At 38.7% G+C, this 12,389-nt stretch overlaps 1 protein-coding gene across 1 annotated transcript in view; it reads right to left on the bottom strand.

Moving 5' to 3' along the window:
- Positions 1 to 12,389, bottom strand: part of TMEM164 (transmembrane protein 164) — a 214,079-nt gene that overhangs the window by 78,812 nt on the left and 122,878 nt on the right. Inside the window, exon 4 of the mRNA XM_081115373.1 lies at positions 11,234 to 11,300. Within this exon, the coding sequence (XP_080971499.1) occupies positions 11,234 to 11,300 (67 nt within the window). The remainder of the gene's footprint in view (positions 1 to 11,233; positions 11,301 to 12,389) is intronic.

Raw genomic sequence — 12,389 nt, 5'->3', positions numbered from 1 at the left:
ATCATGAATACATTTGTGTTTGGTGCCCTATGCATTGTGTCTTATCATGTTGTATTTTGTGTCTTTGAGTCAACGCAGGAGAGAGAGAGCTACATAACTAGACTCCCTGAGAGGAGCAAACATGGGGAAAAAAAGAAACAGCTCCCATATGAAAGAAAAGGAATCACTGAAACTGAAAGTAAACAAAATGGAGGCAAGCAATATGTCAGAGAAAGAATTCAGAGCAATGATCATAAGGACGCTAGAAAAGGATGGAAGACAAATTCAACAGTATGTGCAAGAACCAAGAGAAAATAAAGAAGAACCAAGAAGAAATGAAATATGACATCACTGCAATAAAAAACACAATAGAAAGCAGCAACAGTAGACTGGAATAGTGGAGGACCACATCAGTGAGCTATAAGATAAGGTACGAAGAAATACCCAAGAAGTAACTGGGGGAAAAAAAACAACTTAAAAAACAGTAGGAGGACCTAAGGGGATTTTCGGAAAACATAAAACAAAACAACAGCTGCATGATAGCTGTCTGAAGAAATTATGACAGAAAACTTCCCTGATATTGGGAAGAAGAAAAAAGTCACACAAGTCCAAGAAGCTCACAGAGTCCCAAACAAGATGAACCCAAAAAAACCTACACCAGAACACATTATAATTAAGCTGGCAAACACCAACGACAAAGTAAAAATGTTAAAGGCTGTCAAAGAGAGACAGAAAGTTACCTACAAGAGCCCTGACTAGTTTGGCTCAGTGGATAGAGCCTTGGCCTGAAGAATGGGGGGTCCTGGGTTCGATTCCGGTCAAGGGCATGTACCTTGGTTGCGGGCACATCCCCATTGGGAGGTGTTCAGGAGGCAGCTGGTGGATGTTTCTCTCTCATTGATGTTTCTAACTCTCTATCCCTCTCCCTTCCTCTCTGTAAAAAAACAATAAAATATATTTAAAGAAACAGAAAGTTACCTACAAGAGATCTTCCATCAGACTATCAACTGATTTCTCAACAGAAACACATATGGACAGAAGGGAATGGAATGAAATATACAAAGTCATGCAAAGGAAGGGTCAGAATCCAAGAATACTGTGCCCAGCAAGGCTATCAATCAAAGTTGAGGGTGAAATCAGGAGCTTCACAGACAAAAAAAGGACTAAGGGAGTTTACTACCACCAAACCAGCAATGCAAGAAATGCTGAAGGGACTGCTGTAAAAAGAAGAAATAGGACGAGAAGAAGGAACACAGGCATAAAGAACAAAAATGGTGACAAATATCTATCAATAATAACCTTTAAAGGATTAAATGCCCCAATCAAAAGACATAGGGTAGCTAAGTGGATAAGGAAACATGACCCATATATCTGCTGTCTACAGGAGACCCACCTCAGAACAAAGGACTCCCACAGACTGATGGTGAAGAGATGGAAAAAGGTTTTTCAGGCAAATGGAAATGAAGAAAAAAAGCTGGGATAGCAATACTTATATCTGGCAAATTAGACCTCAAAATGAAGGCCATAACAAAAGATAAGGAAGGCCACTTCATAATACTAAAGGGAGTGATTCAACAAGAAGATATAACTCTGGTAAACATATATGCACCCAATACAGGAGCACCCAAATACATAAAAAACTTCTGGAGGATATAAAGAGATTGGAGAGATTGACAGCAATACAGTCATAGTAGGGGACTTTAATACCCCACTAACATCACTGGATAAATACTTTAAACAAAAATCAGCAAAGAAACATTAATCCTAAATGACTCACTAGATCAGATGGAATTAATTGACATCTTCAGAACATTTCACCCTGAAGCCACAAAATATACATCCTTCTCAAGCGCACATGGGTCATTTTCAAAGACAGACCACATATTGTGACACAGGCAAAGTCTCTTCAAATTCAAGAAGACAGAAATCATATCATACATCTTTTCAGATTATAATGACATAAAATTAAAAATCAACTACAATAAAAACAATGAAAAAATTCAAACACCTGGAGGTTAAATAGCATGCTCCTAAACAATGACTGGTTTACCAAAGAGATCAAAGCAGAAATAAAAAGCATCATGGCAACAAACGACAATGAAAACACAACAATCCAAAATATATGGGACACAGTGAAAGCAGTCCTGAGAAGGAAGTTCATAGCTCCACAGGCCTACCTCAGAAAACAAGAAAAAATGGTAATAAATTATCTAACCCTACAACTCAAAGAGTTAGAAAGAGAGCAACAAGAAAAGCCCAGTGTACACAGAAGGAAGGACATAAATATCAGAACAGAAATAAATGACGTAGAGACCAATAAAACAATAAAAAGATTAACAAAACCAAGAGCTGGTTCTTTGAAAGGATAAAAAAAAAGATTGATGAACCTCTAGCAAGGCTCACCAAGAAGCAGAGAGGACCCAAATAAAATCAGAAATGAAAGAAGTGAAGTAACAATCCATTCCACAGAAATACAAAGGATTATGAAAAAATACTATGAACAACTCTATTCCAAAAAAATGGACAACCCAGACTAAATGGACATATTCTTAGAAAAATACAATCTCCCAAAACTGAATCAGGATGAATCAAAAAACCTGAATAAGATGATAACTACCGAAGAAATTGAAGAAGTGATCAAAAATCTTCCAGTAAACAAAATCCCTGGACCAAACAGTTTTACAGGGGAGTTCTACCAAGCATTCAAAGACAAACTAAAACCTATCCTCCTCAGACTATTCCAAAAAATTCAAGAGGAAGCAAAACTTCCAAGCTTATTCTACAAAGCCAGCAATACCCTAACTCCAAAACCAGAAAAGACACCACAAAAAAAGAGAACTACAGGCCAATATCCTTGATGAACATAGATGCTAAAATCCTCAACAAAATTCCAGCAAATCAGATTCAGCATTACATTACAAATATCATACAGCATGACCAAGTGGGATTTATTCCAGGGATGCAAGGATGGTACAATATCTGTAAATCAATAAATGGGATACATCACATAAACAAACTGAGAGACAAAAATCACATAAGCTTATCAATCAATGCAGAAAAAGCACTTGAAAAAATCCAACATCCTTCCTTGCTAAAAACTCTCAGGAAAATGGGAACAGATGGTTCATACCTCAACATAATAAAAGCATTATATGACAAACCTACAGCCAACATCATACTCAATGAGCAAAAACTAAACTCATTTTCCCTGAGAACGGGAAAAAGACAGGGATGCCCACTTTCACCTCCTCTCCTGTTCGATATAGTACTGGAAGTGCTAACCACAGTGATCAGACAAGAAGAAGAAATAAAAGGCATCCAAATTGGAAAAGGAGAAGTAAAACTGTCCTTATTCACAGATGACATGATACTATACATAGAAAAGCCCAAAGACTCCATCAAAAAAACTATTAGACCTAATAAATGAATTCAGCAATGTAGCAGGATACAAAATTAACACCCAGAAATCTATGGCCTTTTTATACATCAATAATGAACTAACAGAAAGAGAAATGAAAAAAAAATCCCATTTACCATTGCACCAAAAAAATTTAAGATTCCTAGGAATACACTTAACTAAGGAGTTAAAAAACCTGTACTCGGAAAACTACAGGACATTGAAAAAAAAGATAGAGGAAGACATAAACAGATGGAAGAACATACCATGTTCATGAATTGGTAGAATCAACATCACTATAATTTCCATTCTACCCAAAGCAATCTATAGATTCAGTGCAATCCCCATTAAAATACCAATGGTATACTTCAAAGATCTAGAATATACTCTCCAAAAATTCATCTGGAATAAAAAAGATCCCAAATAGCCACAGCAATCCTGAGAAAGAAGAATAATGTTGGAGGGATCATAATACCACATATCAAGCTATATTACCAAGCCACAGTTCTCAAAACTGCCTGTTACTGGCATAAGAACAGACATATAGACCAATGGAACAGAACAGAGAACCCAGAAATCAACCCAAGCCAGTATGCTCAATTAATATTTGACTCAGGAGGCAATACAATGGAGTCAAGACAGTCTCTTCAATAAATTGTGTTGGGAAATTTGGTCAGATACATGCAAAAAAATGAAACTAGATCACCAACTTACACAAAACTAAACTCAAAATGGCTAAAGGACTTAAATGTAAGACAGGAAACCATAAAAATCCTACAAGACTCCATAGGCAGCAAAATAGCAGACATGTCATAGCAATACCTTTACAGACACAGCTCCTAGGCCAATGGAGTCTAAGGAGAAAATAAACAAATGGGACTGCATCAAAATAAAAAGCTTCTGCACAGCAAAAGAAACCATCAACAAAACAACAAGACAGCCCACTGCATGGGAGAACATATAAGGTGTACCAATTAAAAATGTGAACTTTTTAATCAAAGAAAACACGATAATTTCAAGAGATATATCAAAAGTGCTTTATTCAAAGTAATGTTCATCACTAGCTACACATTTCCCCCATCTTTCAGGTATTTGGTGAATACTGTCCCAATAGAACTTTTCTTGTTTTGAGGCAAACCATTCAGAGACCCAATTTTCCACATCTTTGTATGTTTTGAAGTGCTAAAGTATGATGAAATGCCATCGATTGGAAAAAGTGGTAATCTGAAGGAGCAAGGTCTGATGAATACAACGCGTGCATTAATACTTCCCAGGCAAGATATTTTAAAGTGTCTTTAACTGGTTTTGAAATGTGTGATGGTGCGTTATCATGAAGCAAAATTACTTTGCTGTGTCTTCTAGAACATTCTGGTTGTATCATGATCAAAGCGTGGTTCAAATTGATTGTTGTCGGTAGCGATCAGTATTAAAGGTTTAACCTGGTTTTAGAAGCTCATAATACACCCCACCTTCCTGATCCCACTAAACACAGAGCATTGTCTTCTTTCTGAAGAGATTTGGCCTTGCAGTCGATGTTCATGGTTGACCTGGATCAACCCATGATTTTGTGCATTTGGGATTCTCAAAGTAAATCCACTTTTCATTGCCAGTCACAACTTGATGCAAAAAAAGACTTTCTTTGGTGCCATCGAAGAAACATTTTACTGATGACTTTTCGGTTTTCCATTTGTCTTTCATTCAGTTGATGTGGCACCCATTTTCCTTCCTTTAAAATCTTTCCCATTGCTTGTAAATGACTGGAGATTGTTTGCTGAGCAATGTTTAATCTTTCTGCAAGTTGTTTTTGAGTTTGACACGCATCTTCACCCAATAATGCTTGTAATTGTTGGTTTTCAAACTTTTTTGGTTGACCTGGACGTTCTTTATCTTTCACATCAAAATAATTACTTTTAAAGCATTTAAACCAGCGTTCACAAGTATCTTGAGATGGAGCATATTCACCATAAGCTTCCCGAAGTGTACAATAACTTTCAGCAGCACTTTTCTTCAAAATAAAGCAATGAATTAAAATTTCCCACAAATGCTCTTCTTTTGGCATGAAATTTGACGTTTTTAAGCATAATAATATCTATGATGTTAACACGTTCAGAAAATTTGATATATAAAGTTTTGAAGTTCGCTGTCAATACAACAAAATAGCATACATATCAAATCACATATGTATCAACATATGTGTAACTCCATTTATTGAAAAAAATCCACATTATTTACTGGTACACCTAGTATTTTCCAATGATATTTTAGATAAGGGTTTAATCTTTAAAATTTAAAGAGAACTCATACAACTTAACGATGAGAAGATAAATGATCCAATAAAAATGGGCAAAGGACCTAAATAGACACTTTTTGAAAGAGGACATACAGAAGGCTGAGAGACATATGAAAACATGCTCAAAGTCACTAATCATCCGAGAGAAGCAAATCAAAACAATGAGATACCATCTCACACCTGTCTGAATGGCTATCATCAACAAATCAACAAATGACAAGTGCTGGTGAGGATGTGGAGGAAAAGGAACTCTCATACACTGCTGGTGGGAATGCAGACTGGTGCACCCACTGTGGAAGACAGTATGGAGTTTCCTCAAAAAGTTAAAAATGGAACTCCCATTTAACCCAGTAATCCCACTTCTAGGCCTATATCCCAAGAAACCAGAAACACCAATCAGAAAGGATATATGCATCCCTATGTTCATAGCAGCACAATTTATCATAGTGAAGATCTAGAAACAGCCTAAGTGCCCATCAGTAGATGAATGGATTAGAAAACTGTGGTACATCTACACAATGGAATACTATGCTGCTATAAAAAAGAAGGAATTCTTACCATTTGCAACAGCATGGATGGAACTGGAAAGCATTATGCTACGTGAAATAAGCCAGTCAATGAAAGAAAAATACCACATGATTTCACTCATTTATGGATAAAAAGACCAGTATAAACTGATGAACAAAAATAGATACAGAGGCAGAGCAGCATCGAACAGACTGTCAAACTACAGTGGGAAGGATGGGGAGGGTTGGGGGGCGGGAGGGGGAGTAAGAGATCAACCAAAGGACTTGTATGCATGCATATAAGCATGACCAATGGACATAAGACACTGGGGGGTAGGGGAGGCCAGGGGATTGTCAAGGGGGGGGGGGGGGAGACATATGCAATACTCTTTGTAATACTTTAAGCAATAAAACAAAATTTTTTAAAAAAAGAACCCCGGCATATATGGTGACTAAAAATGAGTTGACTTGGATGATGGGCAATATATAGATCTTGTAACATAGAAATTTATACCTGAAACCTATTTGATCCTATTAACAATGTCACCACAATAAATTTAATAATAAATAAGTAAATAAATAAAAAAAAGAAATTATATATGCACCCCTATGTTCATAGCAGCACAATTTGTCACAGCTAAAATATGCAAACAATCTAAGTGCCCATCAGCAGATGAGTGGATTAAAAAACTATGGTACATCTACACAATGGAATAATATGCTGTTATAAAAAAGAAGGAACTTTTACCATTTGCAACAGCATGGATAGAACTGGAGAGCATTATGCTAAGCGAAATATGCCAGTCGGAAAATGATAAATATCACATGATATCACTTACATGTGGGATATAATGATCAACATTATTTGATGAACAAGAATAGATCCAGAGACAAATGGCAGGGGAGGAGTGGTTAGAGAGCAACCAAAGGACTTGTATACATGCATATTAGCATGACCAATGGACACAGACACTGGGGTGGTGGGGGCGTGCCTGGGTGGGAATGGCTGGGGAGGGGGGGTCAAGTGGGGGAAAAAGGAGACATATGTAAAACTTTAGACAATAAATAAAAAAAGACAGCTGAAAGCTAAAAAAAAGGTAACATTACTTTAACATTCTTGATAAGCTGGTTGGCTACAGCTTGACATTTACTTGGAAAGTATTAGGTATTATAACAAATATAGCAAATGTGCCATGAGAGAGGGGGAGAAGGGGAAAGGGAAAAAGGAAAGGAGGGAAGGAGAAGAAAGAAAGGGAGGAGGAGAGAGAAACATTGTTTTCTGTATAGAGTAGGAAAGCTGTTAAGAATTGACTTGTATGCCCCCTCCAATTCATATGCTGAAGCCCTAATCCCTGGTACCTCAGAGTGTGACTATATTTGGAGATAGAGTGAGGCCATCACGGTGGACCCTAATCCAATCTGACAGGTGACGTTATAAGAAGAGGAAATTTGGATACAGAGAGAGACACCAAGGGTATGTGTACATAGAGGAAAGACCATATGAAGAGGCAGCAAAAGGGTGGCCCTCTGCAAGCCAAGGAGAGAGGCTTCAGAGGAAAACAACCCTACTAGCACCTTGATCATGGGGATAATATGAGTACCTTATTTCATAAGTGTATTGTGAAGATTAAATAAACTAGTCAATGGAAAGGACTTAGAATAGTACCAGACACATAGTAAGCACTCAAGTGTCAGCTGCTATTGTTGTTATTGATGTAAAGAGGGCTAAGGAAACATAAGCAGGCTAAGGGAAGCTATATACCTTTGGTGTAACACAATATTGATTGAATGAAAACATCACCACCAGCATTCTGACTTCAGGTATGTGAATGGGCCTGTTGAAGCCTTTATTTTCAACCTTGCACAATGGGAATCATAACATCTGTTTAATTCTCAGTAGTTCTGCAAGGAGAATATTTAGGCTTTTCTCAGGGGAAAGGACCCACTAAGAGGAGAGATAGAGGTGACCTAATTAGAGGAACCACAGCCACCTCAACTGATGGCAGAGGCTATTTGGCCAAAGTTGTGGGCTAGATGCACTCACATTCAAGATCACTAACTCTATGAATAATTTTCTGGTATGCCATTTGTTCCTTGAATCTGATAGAGCTGCTAAAAAAAATGGAGAAAGAGAGCAGACTTCTCTCTTCCTGACCTGGGAATCTCCTGAGAAAACAGTAGCAGGGTGATTCGAGAGATGGAATAAGATAGAACTGGATACACTTCCCTGTCTTAGCAGGTTACCTCCACAGGCAGGGAGTAACTTGAGCTCCAGCACTGCTCCACAAACCTGAGCCAGTAAGAAATGTGTTTTCAATTTGTTTGATTTACACCATTCTTGGGTATTATCCTCTATAGCTCTGAGACAAAGTAAGGAGTTCTAATTCTACAGTTCACCATGAGAAGTCAAGTCAGTCACACAGTATGGGGAAATGCAGAAGGGAGGGCAAAGGTACCTATGTTAGCAGCCTTGCCTGCGGATCCCAGCTAACAGGAGAACACTGAACTTAATGTGCCAGGCCTATTATGACAGAGACAATACAGTAAGTCCTCATTTAACATCTTTGATAGGTTCTGCAACTCTAAGCAAAATTATGTATAATGAAACCAATTTTGCCATATCCATTCATATAAACAGGAGTTAAGTTCCTACAGCATCTCAAGAAAACGATGTTGTTCAAGGATGTTGTTATATGGCCTGCCCTCTTTCACCGTGGTGTTTCCAGCTTCCGGAGGTTGAATGGTCAACCTATAAGGTGCTTTGTGCTCTTTGGAAGAAAGGAGCCAGGCCATATAAGCCACCTGGGGAACCTGTTAAAATGCAGATTTTGATGCAGTGGGTCTGAGGTGGGTCCTGAAATTTTGCATTTCTAACAAGCAGCAGCCACCTGAAGCTGATCATCAGACCACACTTTGAGTTACACACAAAGTAACTTAGAATTTTTAGTGACACTGATTTTCCAAGACTGGTCTGAGGGCTCATGCAATAAGCATTCCCTGGCATTACCCCAGACCCTCTCTATCAGACTTTCTGGGGATGGGGTCTGCCAAATCTCTTTTTTTAAAAAAAAAAAAAATCTTGACCCAAGGATATGTTTTTATTGATTTGAGAGAGGAAGGGAGAGGGAGGGAGGGAGGGAGGGAGGAAGAGAGGGAGGAAGAGAAAGAGAAAGAGAGAAAGAAATGAAAGAAACATCTATGTGTGAGAGAAAACATTGATCAGTTGCCTCCCATAGACACCCCAACCACTGGGGATTGAACCCACAACCTAGATATGTGCCCTGACCAGAATCAAACCTGATACCTTCTCGTGCATGGGACTACATTCCAACCAACTGAGCCACCATCCAGGACTAGCAAACCTCATTTTTCAGCCATTCCTTTAGGTTATTGCTATGGACATTGTTTCAGAACCATTGCACAAAATCAGTGGCTCTAACTGCAGCTCCATGTTAGAAGGGACTTTTTAAAATACTGTACCCAGGCTGCATCACAGGCCAAAAATTCAGAACTGTAATCTGAGGCATTGGGGAGGGAGACAGGGCTTCAAAAATTTTTAATTGTTTTATTTGTTAGTTTGTTTGTTTTTTTCCAGCACCCCTAGGTGAGCCTAGAACATACTGAGAGTTCAAAACCACTGCTTAAATGAATAATTTTCCTTTTAATTTCTATTGATGTATAATATGCATCTAGAAAATTATGACAATCATAAGAATATACATGAGTATTTGTGGAGAGGGAGTGACTAAATTCTCAGAGAGAGTGAGAGTATAATTGTGGTCATAGGATCTGGAGGCTTAAGCTCCCATGTGTGCATGTGTGTGTGCATGCACACGTGTGTATGCATGTGTGTGGGTGCATGTGTGTGTGTAACTCCCGGAATGTCAGTTTCTTTCTTTGTGACAAAAGGCTATAATACTTGCTCTATCTAAATTACACAACTGTTATGTGAAAATACCTTGTAAACTATGTTATCTAAAGAGGAAAAATTATCATCTTGAGATTTAAACTGTGATCTTAATGCATGAGGCAAACTTAAATCATGCAAATGAAAAGCAAAAGGAAGAATTTATCAGTGATTTCTTCCCTGTGCTTTCTAACATTGCCTTCTAATCCCTCTGCATTCCCACATGTGGGACTCTGAGGATGCGGCCCTGCTACCCAGCTCTGTAGCTCTAGCTTCTCTCTCTGCTGGTTTATCATTCAGCTTCCTGCCACAGTGGGATTCTACCTGCTGGCCACAGAGGATGTGTGTGGCCCAGACTTCCCTGTGGGTTAGGAAGGAATCTAATTCTTGCCCAACGGGGTCCTAGGCAAAGCAGATAGGCTTTGAAACTTCCCAGCAGATTATCTTGGTTCAATGTGACTGAGTTCACACTAGAGACCCTTAGAAACATCTGGAAGCCTCTGTTTAATGGGTGGGGTCCCCAGTCTCCCTTCTCTCTACCAAATCTCTCCAAAAGCTTCTGTAGGCTTTTTGGTCTGTCCTGATTCTGGCCTAAACCACTATTGCAAGCCTCAGAGTTCCACAAAATGCTCCTATTTCCATCATGTTCCACTGATCCATACAGGGCTGCATCAAATCTCAAAATTACTAGTAAATACAGTTGATCCTTGAACAACACAGGGGTTAGGGATGTGACGCCCCCCATGCAGTCAAAAAATCCATGTATAACTTTTGACTCCCCCAAAACTTAACTAATAGCCTACTGAAGCCTAACCAATAACATAAACAGTCAATTAACACATATTGTGTATGTTTTATGTATAAAATATTGTTTTCTTACCATAAAGTAAGCTAGAGAAAAGAAAATGTTATTAAAATCATAAAGACAAGAAAATACATGTACAGTACTATATGTTATTTATTTTTAAAAATCAACATATAACTGGACCTGCACAGTTCAAACCTATGTTATTGAAAGGTAAAGTATATGTAGATATTATTTTAACACTCACATGTGCACATGAGCTAAGGATGAGGACAAGCAATGCAAAATGAAGTAGTAAGCAAATGCTGCTTTGTATGTTGCTCGCATGCTCCTAGAAGAAACTACTTACCAGCCGGGTATTTACCACAGGAAACAGCAAGGCCAGAAGAGCTCCATTCAACATGTGCATCTGTAGCCTGGAGGAGAAGAAAAGTAAAGTCTAGGTCACATACAGACTCTGATGGAGAGGCAGACAGGTTATGCCACACCATATGGGAGAGAATGTAAACAATGGCTGTCCATGTAAAAGAGCATTGGAGTTGGCACATGTGCACTATAAATGAGAAGCTGCATATTTTGTATTAACTGAAATGTTCTAAAGAGCATCATCACTGCCTCAAAATCCCCCAAACACATTTCGAACAAACTTTGGTTATAATACTTCATTACATGTTGAGCTCTGATCTCCCAAATCATCCAGTCAGCCCCAATCTATGGCTTCAACTACTGCAGCTCAGACAACATTAGAAAGGGAAGCTGCAGTGTCCAGGTGCTCTGTTATTACAGTAGAGACCTATTTCTTATAACAGAGTTGCTTTTTTATGGGACTATGTCCAATCCTTTTCCCCAAATGGCAACCTGGACATAAAAAAGCCAGTACAACCCAGAGGGCCGACTGCAGTGCTTTGCAAACTGTTCCCCCGCCTTCTTAGAAATGCTTTTAGGGGCTGCTACAGAAGGTGGTGAGGGCAGAAGTGGCAGCCTTCCAGCCTTCCTTTGATCTATTTTATATATTGGTATATGTGATTTCAAAGGAAGGGATGGCAGGGAGAAGGTGGTCACTTCAGCGTCGTGTAGTGATACTGCTTCCCAATAACAAACTTGTTAAAACACACACTAGAAATCCCTTATAATTCAAGAACAACCACATCAGAAACAAACTATACTTGCAAAGGGCTCTGAAGACAGATTTAAATAGCTTTCTCTATGATTACAAGCAAATGGTCCTTTACTACTAAGAGAGAAGTGAAGAATGACAGTCTGTTCTTCCTAAAGAAAAGCTGATTTGATGAGTCACACATAACCACCGCTGAGTCAACATGCCTCCTAGATCTCAAGTCTCTCCCTCCCCCTCTCCCTCTCTCACTCCCTTCATCTCTTACACACACACACACTAACACAGCGGCCCTGAGATACCAGGATTTCTCCTATACCAGGAATATAAAAGCAGTCCATACCTTGAAGACCCCTAGGACATTAACTCTTCTCTTGGAGCTCACAGATGT

This window comes from Myotis nattereri, assembly GCF_964212035.1.
Source record: "Myotis nattereri genome assembly, chromosome: X".
In the NCBI taxonomy this organism is placed as follows: Eukaryota; Metazoa; Chordata; class Mammalia; order Chiroptera; family Vespertilionidae; genus Myotis; species Myotis nattereri.
Note: the sequence above shows the minus strand (reverse complement) of the source record. Positions and strands in the feature narration are given on the sequence as shown.